Source organism: Populus trichocarpa, chromosome 5 (assembly GCF_000002775.5).
Source record: "Populus trichocarpa isolate Nisqually-1 chromosome 5, P.trichocarpa_v4.1, whole genome shotgun sequence".
NCBI classification, from domain to species: Eukaryota; Viridiplantae; Streptophyta; class Magnoliopsida; order Malpighiales; family Salicaceae; genus Populus; species Populus trichocarpa.
Genome location: NC_037289.2, coordinates 6,075,897 through 6,095,123, shown reverse-complemented (window position 1 = coordinate 6,095,123; position 19,227 = coordinate 6,075,897). Strand labels below are relative to the sequence as shown.

Below are 19,227 nucleotides of genomic sequence, written 5' to 3'. Positions count from 1 at the left end.
ATCACACTGCCATCAAATTATAAAATAGCAACAGAGTTACTTACGAAATATTTTTTACCAGTTATAATAGCGATCAGATATTTTTGTTGGTTATTTTCAACATAATTACTGATAGAAAAAATCCCATTCTTAATTATTTACAGTATCACCAATATAATAAAAAATAAAAATAAAAAATATTTATTTAGTGATTTTGTTTTTAATATGATACGTCGTCATTTTTCAACGAATTTAGCAACGGTATCTTTCGTTGTAATAACTCATCGAAAATTCCACTTCAATAATAATAGTCATTAGCTATCTCTTCTTCGGTCAGTAATTTTTCCCTTCTCTAGACAATGGTTTCTCTCTTTTTCAATTGAAAAATACTTTTAAAAATCATTATTATTGCAATAACTAACACACATTTAAATATCATAACTTCTTTCTTATTATTTTGTTATTTTACAAGTATTATAAATTAAAATACCTTAAAATAAAAATAAAAAATAGATTTTGTTTTTACTCTTACTTCAATTTATAATTTGCATAGAAGGAAAATGATCTAAGATATAGTTTGGTTATTAATTTTAAAACCCGTGCTATGTAACTAGTAGGATTTCAAGTTAATTTTTAACATAATAGAAGAATATACCAATGTTATGGATGCATTTTATTGTATTAATTTTTTTTTTAATTGAGAAATTCAAAGATGCTATTTATGTTTAGGAAAGTAAATTTAAAAATTATTGAATCAATCAACCATGAAAGAGTTGTTAATGCTATTTAGATGAATATAAAAATATTTAACATCCACTTTTCTTTTGAATTTATGTGTTTTTTTTTACGTTGAGTTTTGTTATTTTGGTTATCAGGATAAACATCAACTTTATATTTTATGTTGTTTTTCAACAAGTTTTTCTCTTATTTTTTAAATTTAGGGATTGAAAAATAAACAAAACAAAAATAAAATAAAAATTATCGCAAATTTAGAATTAACCATGCTTTTTTTCTTCATATTTTACATGTAAGTACTTTATCTTTTATTTTGGTATGTTCACCACAATTTCAAATTTGATTTCAACTAATTAGCCTATAAGAAAAAAAACAAAAAAAAAAACAGTAAAGCTCCTGAAAATACTTTGTTTTATCATAAAATCCAAACAAAATCAATGGATGCGCGGAGTAGAAAAAGAAGAAAGCACCATAAAATAACGTTCAAATCATTCAATAACGACAAGACAGTGACTACCGAAAGGCATTTAAATTACAATCCTCGGGGACTTGATTTGAAGTACTAATTTGGAATTGATGACGTGGGCAATCTCGTGGACCCCAGACAAGAAGTTAAAGGAAGTCATGGCGTGGGTTTTCTTAAAATAATCCTTTATTTGCGTATCCCTCACAAGCTACCCATCTTCCTGCCATCTTCATAGAACCTACCTTACAGTTTCTTTCAGACTACACACGAACGTGCCCTCCAACGCGCTCTCTGCCAATTTTTTCAATCCTATAAACCGAAGATAAAACCGTCTAAGATCAATAATGAGGAAAGAGATAACTGAGAAAGCAAGCTAATCTCCCACTCCCACTCTCTCTCTCTGTCTCTCTCTCTCTCTCTCGTGTTGATTTCTTGAATCTTGATGATCATGGCCATGGAAATTATGGCAGAACTGGAAGCTTTACTTAGAATCCATCCCATGACCTTAACGGACTTGGACGTGGCTGCAGCGCAACAACTCGTCCGGCTAAGCGGCGAAGACTACAGCAACAACAATAACAATCAGAAGAAGAGGAGGAGAAAGAATAAGAATGACGGTGATTTTGAAGATGATGAGGAGGAGTTCGATCGAAGCAGCCAAAATGAGATCACTTCAAAGACGACTGAAGAGAATTTCGGGAAAGAAGAGGAGGTTGCTCGACCTAGAAAGAAAAGATACAGGTCTCTTGTGAGTGTTTACCAGGCGCCATGAATAGTGTTAAGTGGTATGCAAACAAGGTGAGCATGGATGAAAACCCTAATAGAGTTTTAGCAACGTTAGTGGAAGCTAATCGATATAGCAAAACACCCTCAAAGTAATGTTTTTCTTCCCTCTACTTAAATTACTCAGGATTTTGCACTCTATGGATAAGAATTAAGTTCAATTCTTCTTCTTGATGATTATGTGTTGCGTTGGTGTGGACAGGATGATGATGAAACTTCCATTTTTGCGTTTTTAAAGTGGGATCACTGGTTAGCTAGGGCCTAAGGGGATGTTTTCTTTAATTTTGTCCGTCTCCTTTTCTTCCTCGATCCTTCGTTTCACTGTTGAAGTTGTGCGCAGGCTTGCTAAGCGAGCCTTGTCCCCTGTCCCCGATGAGATAATATTGTTGAGAGGATGGTGCCCAAGCCATGGATATACCCAGTTCATATACTATGGTTGTAAATTCCAGCAACAATAAGATGCATGAAATATAATAGAATGTATGAGAAAAATGAACACAAATCCTTAATATCCCATGGAAGTAGAAGTTCTGATCATAGGCATCTAATATGCCAGGAAGTCGAATCTTGCATGAAATTAAAACATATAAATGTTATACTTAAAACTTGCAACTTCATAAATTTACAAGCATCCAATTTTTTTTAAAACACAAGAAAGTTGCAAAAAAGAGAAAAATTGAAGGGAATTGATGGTGATTTTTTTTTTGTTTGAGCACATCGACATTTTCAAAAATTTCAATCAAGCACTTTCATCCATTTTCTATTAATTTTTTTTATTTGATAACGTGTTATTCTTTCTTAAATCATTATAGTTTTTATTTTATGTGAATCAAGTAAATGAATTTTAATATATTTTATTTTTATGTTAATATTTTTATTATTATTTTAATTAAGTAATTTTTTGAATTGATTAGCTAGGTTCCTTTACTCAAGTGATTTTCTTAATGCATTTACTCCGTTTTGATTTCATGAAATTTCTATCTATATGTTAATATTTTTATTATTATTATTTTAATTAAGTAATTTTTTGAATTGATTAGCTAGGTTCCTTTACTCAAGTGATTTTCTTAATGCATTTACTCCGTTTTGATTTCATGAAATTTCTATTTATACGTTAATATTTTTATTTTTATTATTTTAATTAAGTAATTTTTTGAATTGATTAGCTAGGTTCCTTTACTCAAGTGATTTTCTTAATGCATTTGCTCCGTTTTGATTCCATGGCTGCCACTGCCAACACTTCTGTATCAAACGGGGGATTCAAATCCTCAACGCATGCAGTTCTATCAAGCTAAGTGCGAGGTTGTAACTCATGATCTGTTCATTTTTAACTCGTTTAGAAAATCTCACATTCATGAAAAGTTTCATATTTCCCTTTAAAATTAATTGATTAGAGATAAAGATTAAATTTCTCATTAGAACTAATTACATTTTAGAGAATCAATTTTCTCATTAAAATAGATTTTAAGTGAATATATATTTTGACATCATTTATGATAATCAATTGATAACAAATTGATTATGATGGGCTAGAATTAACTCATGGATTTAAGTTTGCAATGAACACAAAATCAAACAAGGTTACCATGGAATCACAAGATCAAAATCAACAAGGATGAAAGACAGCTAGCTAACTGTCACGGCTATATATGCAATATTCTTGCAAGGCTTTAGAACAGGAGTAACAGAATCAAGACAATCACCATCGATCAAAGTTATTGATCGAGGAAAGAAATTCTACAGTATTCAATGCTATAGATCAGGGATCATAGAATCAATGGCAGATAACAATCTTTATTTTGTATCTCCTTGCTTTATTTTCTCCCATAACATATATAGCTTGCTATATCCTCTGTATATATAACCGCCGTAGCAATGTGCAGAAATATAACCACCAGTACCGAATCTCTTTGTTGTGTACACAGTATCACAGCTCTTAGCCTAACTGCAAAAGGCTTAAAATTCTAGTTAAAGAAACATCCCAGAGCATCAATGGTGCTCCAACTCTTCGACAATCAAGTTCTAGTAGCAATCTTGTATCCATTAATGATGCTGCTTCTCCATGGTTACGACCTTACGGGTTATGTAGATGGCAATAAGCCTTGTCCACCTCAGACCGCAGTGGAAGGAGGAGCTGTTATTTCCGATCCAAACTAGAGTCAATTATGACTGCATGCTATAGTCACATCAACATTATGAATTGTTATGTCTTTTATATATATCCAAACCTGTTCATCTCCATACAATTGATCTCGCTAACATGAGCGTGAATGGCTTTTAGAGATGATTTGTCCAGTTTCTTTCAGAGAACTAGATCAATCTCCGAGTATATTCAACCAATCGAAATGATAGTGGATGAACCTGCGTTGTTAATTATCTCTCCCTTAGACAAGGTCGATCTTGTTATCAACACGTTGAATGGGCTAGGTCTTGAATACAAAAGGATCTGATCAGCCGCTATAAGAGCAAGGGAGAATCCGATTACATTTGAAGAACTCGAGAAAAGCTTGTTGATTATAAGAATTTTTGAGGAATGAAGAGGGTATAAACAATGCATATTCCCAAAAGATAATCCAACAAGAACCGCGCGTCATAAAAAAATCTATCCATCTTGACCTAATTAAAAGAAATTAGCCTTGAAATTATGATAAAAATTCAAAATTCAAAATTAATTGTAAACAATGCTAAAATTATTTTCTTTAATAAATGTTTTAATCTCGATTTGTTAATTCTTACTATCTAGGTGGTTTTAAGATATTTCATAGATATTTATATATGTAACCAAGGCTAAATCTTAAAAACTTAATATATAATTTGCTATCGTATTTTTATTTTAATATTTATTTTTATCATATTATCAAAATATTATTTTATATTATTTATATTTTAAAACTTAATTATAAATTTTAATTTAATAAACATTTGGGTTTCTTCATTCATAAATAATTCAAAACAAACTATTAAATTAGATGACAACTAGTCTAATTGCTTAAGCGTGGTACGCTTTGTATTATTATTATAGTCTATGAATACATTGAAGAGGTAAAAAAATATGATTTTTTTTAAATTTTAAATTTTTTACTTAAAAATTTGGTTTATCTATATAATCTGTATATAGAAAAATTGATAGTTTTATTTAATCTTAATTTCTTTACAAAAAATGAAAATCTAAGTGCATATATAATCCGTTTCACTTCATTCATGTAAAAGATTGTTTTCTGAAAAAATATTGTTGTGACAGCATTGATTAGGATAAAAAATATTTTTCTTATGAATTTTTGCCAAAAATTTATCTTGTTAAAATCCTCTTTCCTTGTTTTTTTTACAGACTTTTTTCCAGAGTTTTGTTGCCAAATGTTTTTGGTTGAGGCACCAAAACATGATTTTTTTTTAATAAGAACATATAATAGTTTGAAAGCAAGTTTTAATTAAAAGAAAACAATTATTTCTTGGTAATTTTTATGCAATTATACCAAGTTAATAAAGGAAAAAATATTTAGATAAAATTATATAAAAATTCAAATTAAAAAAGACTAAATATTTTATTATCATTGATTAGTCTTGATATGATTTTGTTTTTAAATTATGCATGTTAGGATCATATATAAGTTTTTATAAAGTAATTGCTAAAATTACTATAAAAAACTATAATTTTAATTAAAAAGTATAGAATCATGATGAAATTTCTAAAATATCATTATAATTGTTTTAATTAAAGAGAATTTATTTTATAATGTTGAAAAATAAAGCTATAAATAAAATAGAGGAAGGGCTAAAAAACTCAAGCTCAACCACGCATGGACTTGAAAGGATGAGCCATACACGTTTAGGCCTTGAAGTCGAGCCAATGTGCCTTGACGAAAATAAAAAGGCACAACAAACGATTCATTATCCGCCCAGGAAATGGCATCTCACGCCTTTCATAAATTTTCAGCCATTTTGGTGATTAAAAAATTAGAATCAAAGTTTTTTTTATTTCAAAAACCTAAAGTTTAGTTTGTTTTCACTTAAAAACATGAAAATGACTTTCATAAGAACCTTCATAGATCTATTTCCAACCCTAAAAAATAATCTAATATCTCAAAATCAAATTGAAACATAGTTTTTAGATTCCAATTTACATTTCCTAGCTTGATTTAATACCCAACTATCTTTATTGATTTTTTCTTTTTAAGCGAATCTAATATGCTAAAATATAATATTAATAATATTTAATGATTAAAATTTAAAATTTATAAATACTAAATTATAAAAATATACGCCTCCCAGAACAGTGTAATGAATAATGCTTATAATCTTGAGGGATGTATCTCAATTGATCAGGCTCTAGATTTGCTCCCTCAAAGTCATTAATTTGAGTCCCACAAATCTTAAGGCCACTAAAAACTTATATGATCGTTAACTTCAAGACCCATGAGATTAGTCGAGGTGCGCACAAACTGATCCGGACATCCATGTTAATAAAAAAACAATATTTATAAACGTGTGCATAACATTAAGTGTTTAGTAAAACCCCAATTTTTTATGAGTAACATCCTAAAAACCAGGAACAATAAATGTGATCAGTCAAAATAGTTAGTTTTTAAAATATTTTTTTATTTAAAAATATATAGAAATAATACTTTTTAAAAAAATTTTATTCTTAACTCTAATATATAAAAACGATTTGAAAACATAAAAAATATTAATTTAAAGTAAATAAAAAATAAAAAATCTTTATTTTTTTTAAAAATATTTTTAAAATATAAAAAAATAAACATTCTGAAAGCATTAAACGGTACAGCAGTCTCCAGCTAAAAAGAGATTAAAATAGAAAGAAAAAAGAGGAATCATTCACACGAGTCATTGTCAACTCCACCGCATCCCGCGCTCCCTCCAAAACCCCGCCAACGCACAAGCAGGCTCCAACCCCCTTCCCTTTCCCATCCTCTCTCAAGTCCAACTCATCACCCCTTCTCCCATCGATTTCTTTTTTTTTTCTCCTTTAACACATTAATATTTTCCGATCATTTTTTTTTCTCTTGGATTAAGTTTATCTAATCAAAGATAAAATATTCATATGATTCAAATATTTTATTTTTCACAATTTCAAAAAATATATCCTTAATAAAAAAAAAGAAAAAACATTTTATTCTGTAGGCTACCGAAGCCAAAGATGAGGATTGGAATGGTAAAGGACAAATAATTGCGCGGGCCCCACAACACCACCCAACCTTGCCAGCTCCAAAAGTATCACCCGCCATAGCATCCCTTTGAATCTGGAAACCTCCAATTTGGCGCCAAGATTCAAATTCCAAAATAAAACCTAAATCAGTCTTAGAGGGGAGGAGGGAAGAAAACCCAAGATTTTTTTTTTTTTTAAAACCCACGCACCCTCGTCGTCTCTCATCCATCTCCCTATATAAGAAGGCGTTCATTCTCCTACTTCTTTCTGTGCCCAAAACCTGTCTGATTAAAGTCTTGAAAGAAGCAAAAATGTATGTGGTGAAGAGAGATGGGAGGCAAGAGACTGTCCACTTCGACAAGATCACTGCTAGACTGAAGAAGCTTAGCTATGGCCTTAGCATTGACCACTGTGACCCAGTCTTGGTGTCTCAGAAGGTCTGTGCTGGTGTCTACAAAGGTGTCACCACTAGCCAACTTGATGAATTGGCTGCTGAGACTGCCGCTGCTATGACTGCCAATCATCCTGATTATGCCTCCGTGAGTTTTTTCTTTTCATGAATTGGTCCCTTTTGTTTTCTCTTGATTTCTGGGCACACTCTAGGCCTTACAGTTGGTGCATATCTATGTGGATTTACTAATTGTTCGGTGGGGATCTGGAGAATATTCTTCCAGACTTAAACACACACACACACTAATTCTTGGGCCTGGCACTATTTTTGTGTTGTAAAAACATTATTACTTTATAGTCTGTTCCTTAGGTTAACAAAATTGAGGACTGAAGGGTAAATGGCCTGTTTCCTGATTTAACCATTAAATATTATTTTGCTGATGCAGTTGGCTGCCAGGATTGTTGTTTCAAACCTGCATAAGAACACTCAGAAATCATTTTCTGAGACGTAAGTTTCATACTATATTATGCTACTTCTATTCTATTTAACCAATAGGCTTCATTGTTTGGAAATTGTTGTTTGATCTGGGTTGGTGGTTGCTGCAGGATCAAAATCATGTACAACCATTTTAATGATAAATCTGGACTGAAGGCTGCTTTGATTGCTGATGATATTTATGAAATAATAATGAAGGTATTTTCTCCAGTCTATTATTCTATGGCTTGTTGGATTTAATTGTTTCTTTTTATTGAAATTAGAAGGAGAGAAAAGGAAAATGTTCTTCTTAACATTGTTGTAGAGTGGCCATGTTACCAAAAATGTGGGCTAAACACATCTAGCTGGTTCCTGTCAACTTGACTGAAATAAAATTTTAAATTTAATGTGTTGTTCTATTTGTTGTAGAGATAGATATATCCACTACCTGACGCTTCACCTAATTTTATGAGCCATGGATTGTCAATAACATTTTCTTTTTGCTTCAGAATTCTGCTCGCTTGGACTCTGAGATCATCTATGATCGGGACTTTGACTATGATTACTTTGGCTTCAAGACCCTTGAAAGATCCTACCTCCTGAAGGTCCAAGGAAAGGTTGTGGAAAGGCCTCAGCACATGCTGATGAGGGTTGCTGTTGGAATTCACAAAGATGATATTGATTCAGCTATCAAAACGTACCATTTGATGTCTCAGCGGTGGTTCACTCATGCTTCTCCCACCCTTTTCAATGCTGGAACACCAAGACCTCAAGTATGTATTATGTTGTGTGCATATCTGTTCATGGAAGTCTTCTGCAAATTTTTAATTTAGTTTACAAATATGGTGTTTGGGAAAGAGGTTTTTATTTTTGCAGAAGATTAACCCAGATATTTGATGTCTTTTGGCAGTTGAGCAGCTGCTTCTTGGTGTGCATGAAAGATGATAGTATTGAAGGAATATATGATACATTGAAGGAGTGTGCTGTTATCAGTAAATCAGCAGGAGGAATCGGTGTATCTGCCCACAACATCCGTGCCACTGGAAGTTATATTCGTGGGACAAATGGGACATCTAATGGCATTGTTCCAATGTTGAGGGTGTTCAATGATACTGCCCGCTATGTTGATCAAGGAGGAGGCAAGAGGAAAGGTATGCTCATTTTATTGCTCTTGTATTGTCGTTTTAAATTTAATGCCCGATGGTTCTCTATTGAAACGTTGCTTATCATGTTCAAAGGTGCTTTTGCTGTGTATTTGGAGCCATGGCATGCTGATGTATTTGAGTTTCTGGATCTTAGGAAAAACCATGGAAAGGTATGACTCATAAGGAACAAACTTCTCCACTTCCGCTTTGTCTTGTTCTAGTTTATGTGATAGCATCACTTCTTCACTGCACCAACGTAACTTGCTGTTTAACTTCGAGCTGTAACTTTTTCATTTTTATAGGAAGAAAACCGTGCTCGAGATTTATTCTATGCTCTGTGGGTTCCTGATCTCTTTATGGAGAGAGTTCAAAGCAACGGGCAATGGTCATTGTTTTGCCCTAATGAGGCTCCAGGTTTGGCAGATTGTTGGGGCAAAGAGTTTGAGGAACTATACACCCGATATGAAAGAAATGTAATTTCCTCTGGTTTAACCTAAAGTTTGTATTTTCTGAATGTCGATTTTTACTGGACTCTGATTGTTATTAATTCTCATGCATATATCTAGGGCAAAGCCAAGAAGGTTGTCCAGGCACAAAACCTCTGGTTTGAGATCTTGAAATCCCAGATAGAGACTGGGACCCCCTATATGCTTTTCAAGGTGATTTGTGTGAATCTGTTGGATTTTAATCTTTTTGTATCATGGCTTTGTAGTATTTTGTTTTCTTATTTCTCTTCTGTTTTTTCCAGGATACTTGCAATAGGAAAAGCAACCAACAAAACCTGGGTACCATAAAATCTTCAAATTTGTGCACTGAGATAATTGAATATACAAGCCCAACGGAAACTGCTGTCTGCAATCTGGCTTCAATTGCTCTACCACGATTTGTGAGAGAGATGGTGGGGAATGCTTGCGAGCTTATTTGAAAATTTTGCTTTTTTTTTTGGGATGTTGTTTGTTTTGTGACCTAATGTCATGCACTTTGTTGCAGGGAGTTCCTGTGGAGTCTCATCCATCTAAACTTGTTGGGAGTAGAGGTTTCAAGAGTAGATATTTTGACTTTGAGAAACTAGCTGAGGTTTGTGTTTCACATAGGTGCATCAGGACATTTCCTAGCATATGCACTCACCTGCATCTTCTGCTTTGTGAAGCCTCATATTTTGTTTCATAAGTTCAGCCAGTAATTTATGTTTTCCTCTTGCTTTTGGGACAGGTTACAGGAGTGGTTACATCCAATCTTAACAAAATAATTGATGTCAATTACTATCCAGTCGAAACTGCTAGGAGGTCAAATTTCCGACATAGACCCATTGGCATTGGAGTTCAAGGTCTTGCAGATACCTTCATTCTGCTCGGAATGTCATTTGACTCACCAGAGGTAAAGTTTACTCCCAACAGCTTTTCTTTTTTAACATAAACTTTCAATAGTTGGTTGGTCTGATTATTTAGTGGCCATCAATTTCAGGCTCAAAAGCTGAATAAGGACATATTTGAAACCATTTATTACCATGCCCTGAAAGCATCTTCTGAGATTGCTGCAAGAGAAGGTCCCTATGAAACATATGAAGGAAGTCCTGTGAGCAAGGTATGCTGGATTTCTTCAAATGCTAACACCTCAAGTGCAGTTGCATGAATATGTTGTTTTCTGGGACACTATTTCCCATTTCAACTTATAAAAAGTCACAATTGTGCTGCTGTTATCTTTTTATTGCTTCTAGATACTTTTGTTATGCACAGCCATACATTTTTTACTAATAACATTTCCACTTTGATTTGCTTGAATTGAGTTTCATTTGTGTCTTCTGTGAGAAAATTTTCATTGCTGGTGAACATCAGTTATTGGTTGGTTTACTCTGTAGACTTTCAGTTTCCATTTGAAAGAATTTCCAAGACCTTCTGGTCCAATAACTAGCAGAACATGTAATTTTCACCAGCTTCTGATTAGTAAAGGATCCACTTAATTGTGCAGGGAATTCTGCAGCCGGACATGTGGGGTGTAACTCCTTCAAATCTGTTGTGGGACTGGGATGCCTTAAGGGAAATGATATCTAAGAATGGGGTTAGAAATTCACTTCTTTTGGCACCAATGCCAACAGCTTCAACCAGCCAGATTCTTGGAAACAACGAGTGCTTTGAGCCATATACTTCAAACATTTATAGCCGTAGAGTTCTAAGGTTTGCTATGCGAACCTATCCTATTCAGTTTATTTTAATATCAATTGCCTTGTGCTTGCTCTCTAATCCTCTTTCTCTCCAGTGGTGAATTTGTTGTGGTCAACAAGCATCTTCTTCATGACTTGACCGAGATGGGCCTCTGGTCTCCTGCTCTGAAGAACAAAATAATTTATGAAGATGGCTCTGTCCAGAACATTCCAGAAATCCCAAATGATCTGAAGTTTATATACAAGTATGGATAAGTGAATTTCTTCATAGCCAGTGCTCCTCTCCGTATTTTTAACCGTTGAGATAATTAACTATTTTGGCAAACAGGACTGTTTGGGAGATCAAGCAAAAGACATTGGTTGACATGGCTGTTGATCGAGGATGCTACATAGATCAGAGTCAAAGTCTTAATATACATATGGACCAACCCAATTTTGGAAAACTAACTTCCCTACACTTTTATGCATGGTCAAAGGTATGCACATCGAAACGATACCCAAAAAAAAATAATCATGGATGACAAATATAACATGTTATATCTACAAGGGTAATATATGCAGTCTGCTTGCAGCGGGTTTGTCCAATGATTTTGACACTGGCAGGAGCAATTTTATTTGTTTGCTATGGACAAGTGATTTTATAGCTATTGTCGGAAGTTTACATTGCCAAGTCAATTTTGATGAAACCCTGCCCTCTTTGCAAATAGTAGTAATGGGCTGCAATAATTTCAGTGTCTTATTGTTTCTTTTTCCTGTTTAAAGGGTCTAAAGACAGGGATGTATTATCTACGATCACGTGCTGCAGCTGATGCCATCAAGTTCACTGTTGATACTTCTGTTCTTCAAGTAATGACCCGTGATAATCACTACTTTTTCTACCATTTTTTTTTGTGTATTTCACCGAAAGAAATTCTCATTTATGGGCAATTCAGGATAAGAAGCTGAAATCGGATGGTGCTGCTGCTGCTGCTGCTGATGATGATGATACCAAAATGGCTCAAATGGTTTGCTCCCTTGCAAACCGTGATGACTGCTTGGCCTGTGGAAGTTGAGGGTTTGATTTAGGAGCCAGAAAAGATGTGATTTCGGTTCAGGTTCTTCTTGATGCTGGAGGACTCTGATACGGTGGCTGGGCAACCGCAGCTAGGTGTTGCTTTTAGAGGGCTTTTATTTATGGGTTAAATCCAATCCAGTACAATTATATAGGTATATATATACATGTTACTTTCAATGGCTGTATAGGTTAATCCTGCTACTACAACTGGTTAAACCCATGGATTCGGTGGCTGAAACTGCACTTCAAATTGCAATCGCGAATGGAAATGCCATATTTCCAGATTCCAATAAAAAAAATATCAAGTTTTTCGAAGGCACAGCCATGTTACTAAAACAATCGGGCTCTGAAGAATTGGTGGGCTGCAAATGGATTATTGGGCCCATCTTAACTTGCTCAATTCCTCTCATAACATTGTCTGCTGACCTTCCTTGTAGTCAATGCTTTCCATCTCAAGTCAGCACCACAAATCAATTACTATGCTTTCAAATTTTATCAGCTCACAATAACTTGAAGCTTCACAATTTGTCAAATCCCATCGCTGGTCCAACAAAGAAACCAGTTACGCAACGCACTTCCATGTTAGTCTAACAATTCTAGAAACTTTGACAAGTAACAAAGCAATTTGCAGTGTTGTTTTTCTCAAGTTGCTCTGATAGTGGCCTCCAGTAGTTACAGGGCATCGAATTAGTTGAGCATCCCCACACTATGATCTTGTTGTCAAACAATATTGGTCGTGTGAGGCTCAATCTACTTAAATGCCCCCATTGCTTCTGGTGTTTATAATGGGCCATCGGCATGCTTTTGCTTCTGGTGGCATGCAGTGGCTTTGGGCGGCCAAACCATGGCTTCCAAGGCAGCGATGGAATTCTCTCGGCAGCCTTTCCATTCCTAGGCAGTGAGTGGCTTCATTGTCTCTAGTTTGACGTCAACAACCATTTTTTTTTTTTTATCTCTTTTTCAAAAATCATGCCGGCCCTTTAAATTTTCAAGGCAGTGCTTGAATTAGTTTTTTTTTTCCGGATTTGGTCATTGTTTGTTTATTAATATTTATTTTATTTAAAATAATTTATAAAATTATAGTGATATTCCTTTGATTTTTTCCATCGAAAGTTGTGTTTCTAGTTTAGGTAAAATAAGAGCATTTTCATCTATTTTTATCAAAATTTAAAGCTGACATCCAATCTTCTGAGATCTTCGAACCTCGATCGTGTCTAGTGTTGTGGCTAGTATCCAAAGATCAGTGACTCTAATACCACTTAGCGCAAGTTGAATATGAATGGTTCCAACCTGGAGGCTCTCCATGTGATCTTGAGCAAGGAGAGGATGTTAGCCAACTCCAGAGGTAGAAGATGAGAGTTTGTTAGAGAGATCGACAAAGAGAACATAAATCATTAAATTCATTCTTCAATCATTTTTTTGCTTGTCCACTACCATTCTATGACAGCATTCTTGTAAGAAGAATGACATTTCCTTCATCCTCTTTACTGGCCACTCATGGCTTCAACATTTAACAAACTACACCAACTAAAACGCATCGTATTAGTGGTGAAAATCTACTAAATAAAATGCTGTCGTGTTGAACATATTTAAATATAACAGCTACGTCCTAACGGTTACGTTATTTTTGAAAGTAAGGTCTTCGCTGCTGGTGAGAAGTCTTCTTCTTCATTTATTTTTTGTCTCTTCTTCTGTAATCTCAGGCTCTCAGCCATAAATGGCTCCTCTTACGTTTGCCTGGCCTTTAGGCTCATGTGTCCAGAAATTGCAAACTCAAGCCATTTGCCCACTCTTACCATAGATAAAAGCTCTCTTGTCCCATGACTGCATCTTGTCCTCTAGCCTCTTTCTCCCTGAGAATGCGAGAAATGAATGCTTCTAAGGACATCTCTTTTTGCTTGTCTTAATGCTCTCATTATGGAGTCTTGAGCTTGGTGTGTGATGGATTTGCCCTCATCGAAAACACAACTTGCATTATATTTCTTAAGCACCATCCTCTTTAGTATCATATTTATTCTGCAAGGCTAAATTTCCATATCTTGTTTTTATGGATGGATCATAAGTATTATCATAAAGATCACCTTAGCTTGTTGATCCCTCGTCTTCTTCATCGATCGTGTTGCTGGTGTGCCGTTTTGAGAAGGTTAATGAGGTAGAATAACATCTTTGCTTTCCATCTTTTAAGACATGCATCCTTAAATTTTACAAAAGAAATATTATTTAAATAATTTTTAGGACGCCACGTAGACTGATATCTCGTTTTCTTGAAAGAGATTCAAGCCTTCTACGGTCGTAAATTAAATATTAACTCGTCCCTTTCAATATCAAGAAGAAAAAAAAAAGAGCTGGATTAAAATGACACGTACTATATGAAGGAATTAATGATTTCCGTGTCTATCCATTATATTATAGAAGGACCGAGTCAGTGGTCAACACATTTTAAATTGTACTACAAGGAAGTCAAAGGAAAAAATTCACATGTCAACACTTATCTGCCCATGAAAAAAAAAGCATTGACCTAAGCTTTAGAAGTGGGATTGTCTTCTCAACATCACACAATTATCTTCAATATATTGCATAGGTTATGTATGTCAATAAAATTACAGCTTTAGCCTTGGAATAAATAATTCTAATGCTCGACTCACAAGTTCTTTTATCTTCTTTTTTTTATTAGGATAGTGGAATTACTTTAGTGCCTTTGAAGACAAGAACAATACAACTCTTTTATTCGGGTTTTTTTTGTCATTTTATTTTGGTTTTGTTCTAGATTCAAAGGTTTCTTAGAGGCAATACTGTAATAATCATTCATTTGATATTATTCTTTAAACAAAAACATGGTGGTGCGTGCGTTACGCACCAATGTGTGGACACCCCTCGTGTTGTTCAAGCATCGATGTTGGGTCATTCAGCCATCAGACACCACCTTCTAGGGCAATGTTTGGAAGATCTCGGAGCCCTCAACATGGTGGTGTGGTGCGTGTATCATAATGACCGCTAGTTTGACACCGACAACTATTTCTTTATTTTTTTTACCTTCTTCTTGTCTCTCTCCTCCTTGAGTTTTGCGCCAGCTCCTGCAAAATTTCAGAATAACCCCTTCAATTTTTTTTCCTTCACATTTAGTCCATATGCTTTTGATTACTATTTTTTTTATATTTTAGAATAGGCTATAAAATTATAAATGACTTTTAATTTCATCCCCTACTATTTTTTAATATATAAATAATCTTTCAAATAACAAATATTTTTTTATTTCTCCCCTTGCCATTTTTTAATATATAAATAGTCTGTCAATTTACAAATATTTTTCAATTTCACCCCCTATGATATTTTTTTTAATTTTTTTAATTTGGTCATTATTCTTTAAATAACTACTTATCTTGTTTGGCATCATTTTTAAAATTGGTTTTTTGCCCTCAAATTTCATCTTCCTTGGGTTTTTTTTCTATCAAATTTTTTTCTTATTCTTTTTGTTGTTATTTTTTTTTTGCTTTCGCTAGTTTCTTTTATTGGTACCTTTTCACCAATTTCATTCTTCAAAATAAATTTGGTTGATGATTAAGCTTCTTGGTTGAATCCAGGTCCAAAATTTTACGGGTTGTGAGTTTTAGATGCTAGACCAGGTTTAAGAGGTTTGTTCGGGTTTGCCTTTTTTTTTAAGGTGATGTATTTTTTTTATCCTCTTTTTTGTTCTATTATTTTTTTCAATTTGTGTACTATTTTTTTTGAATTTCACTCCCTACATATAAATTTAAATAAAAAGGTGATCCTAAAAATATACATATAAAAAATCATTAATTAAAAAAAAGTAGTAAAGAATAGAAAAGAAAAGGTTAGTCGCTATTGAGTCAGGCAAGCCATGCTAGCCCGTCTAGCCCATTTTATTAGGGCCTGTGTGACTAGGCCCTTTTATGTTTTTGCAGCTGAGGTGGACAACTTTGCCCTAATTGTTTTTTTTAAAAAAACATTCAGACAATACGTCATCTGTATTGCCCAATTTTCGGCCACTATGGTGGCCAAGAAAGCTGGGCTGATGGTTTTTTTAACCCAAAAACTAAATTTTTAGCCCATTTGTTTTTTACTTAAAACACCCTAACATGATAAACTCATATATGCCCTTAAAAAAACCTAAAATAATATCACAAAACTCGAAATCAACCCGAAATAAAAAAATCTTATTAAGATTACGTATGTTTTTCTTGGCAATTTCAAGGTAAAAAAACCCTAATGTGAGCTCCTCTCATTAAAAGAAACAGTTTAATACCAATTTCAACTGTTTTGGTGGCTAGAATAGATGCCAATAAAAATTCTCTCTCTCTAGCGCTGGATTCTAGACACGAGGGGCTAGAAAACAGGGAAAATGAAGTTTGAGACCAAAATTGATTTTTCCTTTTAATTTTGAAAACTAAAGGGACCTAATATCTATAATTTGTAAAGTATAGAACTACAATAAACATTTTGCCCAAACTTTTTAAAGTCATTCATTCCTTATGTGTTTTTTACTTTGGTTACATATCTTTTAATCTCACCATCCCCCAACAAATTGGTTTATAATCTGGTCTAATAAGGGCCAACTTATAAAAAAGAAAGAGAGAGAGAGACAAAAAAATTGTCATTGTAAACAGTCCATCCATAGTGCCATATGAGAGGATCCATGGTACATTTTGCACAATGAATCCCCCACATAATTTTTAGTTTTAGTTAATATTATCAAGAGGCTACATAAATGTAAATTTTCAAAGTTGGTACTAAATTGACATCATCAATTTAAAAGAAAATTCTCAAATTCAATTCTCCAAACTATCGGTGTTTGTATTGACCAGGAGTGAGGTTAATCAACTCCATCCAATTTAGAAGAAAATATTATTAAGAGATTATATAAATACAAACTTCACTATTTGTACAAAACACCTCTCAAAGAAAGCCCCCTATTTATAGTCATTTATATTCTTTCTCAAGTGCATATTTGTGCAGGAAGATACATTTTGAAAAGAGAAAAACAGCATCATTTATTAAAGTCTTGATAATTTTTAAAACATGGTGTTTTCTATGGATCCAAACGATATTATACTACACTTTAAAAGGTGTAAGAAAAATACTATGTATGTACTGTGGATATAGACTCATTGCACTGTAGACCATACTGTAGATATAGAGTGCTTGTACTGTGGACGACATTGTAGTGCCATAGAGAGCGTTGTCTTTGCGGTTTTTTAGTAAAAAAATATTATTGAGGGCGTTATCTTTTTTTTACCTAAACTTGTTGGGTTTGGGTTAGCAGTCAGACCTAACTCTATTGGATGTGGCTTGACAGCTAGACTCAAATCACTTCTAAAAGGTGGTGGGTTTGGCTGGGCAGCGAGATCCAATGCTATTAGGTCTTGCTTGGGGGTTGGCTGCCCAGCTAGACCCACCAATCTTGGATCTAGCTGGGCCGCCAAATATTTCCAATTTTGTTTTTTTGCCTTTTTAGATTTTTTTCTTTTCTCTTATTTAATTTTTTTTTACATACGGTAAAGAAGAAATAAATTGATGGAACTCTTTTTATATTATATAAAAGTTGGGTGATGATAATTTATTTTCATATGAGACTGGGTTGAATTTTCTTATTAAAGCATGTTTATTTTTGCATTTCAAAAATGTTTTAAAAAAACTTTCAAAACTTTTTACTTTTTTCTTTAATTCAAATTAATAGTTTTTGATGTTTTTGTATTATTTTTGTGTGATGATATAAAAAATAAATTTTAAAAATAAAAAATATTATCTCAATATATATTTTTTAAAATATTTTCAAAATAACTATTACGTAATAATATAATAACTAGCATATTGGCCCACGCTTCGCAACGGTTCAATAATAATTTTTTTTCAAATGCAAAAATATATTTACACCATCACCATCTTCAATAATGTATTTTCTATAGTAGCTCAATAAATAGCACATAGCATGGCAGCGCCCAATACACACCATGAATAACGCATAGCAGAGCAACGCCCAATACACTGACAACTAATTTTTTTTCCTTTAATTTTTTTTTCCTTTTAAGAGATTTTCAATTTTATTTTTTTCCTCTTAAATTTTCTTTTCTCTTATTTTTTTTCCATACTGTAAAGAGAAAATAAATTGATGGAACTTTTTTTTATATTATACAAAAGTTGGGTGAAGATAATTTTTTTTTCATTTGAAATTAGGTTGAATTTCCGTATTAAAGCATGTTTGTTTTTACTATTCAAAAATGCTTTTAAAAAAAATTGAATTTTTTTTCTTTACTTCAAATAAATATTTTTTGATGTTTTTGTATTATTCTGATGTGATGATATAAAAAATATATTTTACAAAATAAAAAATATTATCTCTATATATATATTTTTAAAATATTTTAAGATATTTCTAATTGTATTTTTTGTAGGATATTGAGTCTAACTCAACAGCGAGATCCAATACATTTAGGTTTTGCTATGCTCTGAGACCCAATAACAATCAACCCAATAATAATTAGGTCGGAGTCTTTATATTCTTTATATTTATTTTATATTTAAAAATTATTATTAACTCACACCCCGACCTAGTAAATATGAAAACAAGGTCTGTGATGCAAAAGCAGATGACAGCATTCATCCAAATTCCCCCAACCTAAAGCTTGTTCACACTGGATTTGATGCGCCCATAAATAATGTCGTTTTCCCATGTCAAAGCTCTGCCACTTGTGGGCTCTAAAATTAACAGCTCTGTTAATTGCAATTAGCAGTGTGGATTAACTGAGTAAAATACTGAGAAATGGAGACCAGCAACTTAGTTTTGGGATAAGATTTTTTTTTTAATTATTATCCAACACATTAAAAAAATCTTTGCTGGCCTTGTAAATTAAGGAATG

At 33.2% G+C, this 19,227-nt stretch overlaps 1 protein-coding gene and 1 pseudogene across 1 annotated transcript; both read left to right on the top strand.

Annotated features, from left to right (window-relative positions):
* Positions 1-1,420: 1,420 nt before the first annotated feature.
* LOC7486351 (uncharacterized) lies at positions 1,421-2,465 on the top strand (annotated as a pseudogene).
* A 4,515-nt stretch (positions 2,466-6,980) lies between these two features.
* LOC7486350 (ribonucleoside-diphosphate reductase large subunit) lies at positions 6,981-12,667 on the top strand. The gene is made up of 17 exons (XM_002307107.4): positions 6,981-7,666; positions 7,964-8,025; positions 8,124-8,211; positions 8,502-8,765; positions 8,903-9,143; positions 9,231-9,307; positions 9,440-9,610; positions 9,704-9,796; positions 9,886-10,035; positions 10,128-10,214; positions 10,350-10,514; positions 10,602-10,721; positions 11,106-11,311; positions 11,394-11,543; positions 11,627-11,774; positions 12,061-12,144; positions 12,231-12,667. Exons 1-17 carry the CDS (start codon positions 7,439-7,441, stop codon positions 12,348-12,350), a joined length of 2,454 nt encoding a protein of 817 aa, XP_002307143.3. The 5' UTR covers positions 6,981-7,438; the 3' UTR covers positions 12,351-12,667.
* The last annotated feature ends 6,560 nt before the right edge of the window (positions 12,668-19,227 follow it).

Excerpts from the sequence above, each read along its gene's own strand:
- LOC7486350 (XM_002307107.4), top strand. The coding sequence starts at position 7,439 with ATGTATGTGGTGAAGAGAGATGGGAGGCAAGAGACTGTCCACTTCGAC. Across the intron at positions 7,667-7,963 it reads ATCATCCTGATTATGCCTCC|TTGGCTGCCAGGATTGTTGT; the intron begins GTGAGTTTTTTC and ends TTGCTGATGCAG. Across the intron at positions 9,144-9,230 it reads AGGAGGAGGCAAGAGGAAAG|GTGCTTTTGCTGTGTATTTG; the intron begins GTATGCTCATTT and ends TCATGTTCAAAG.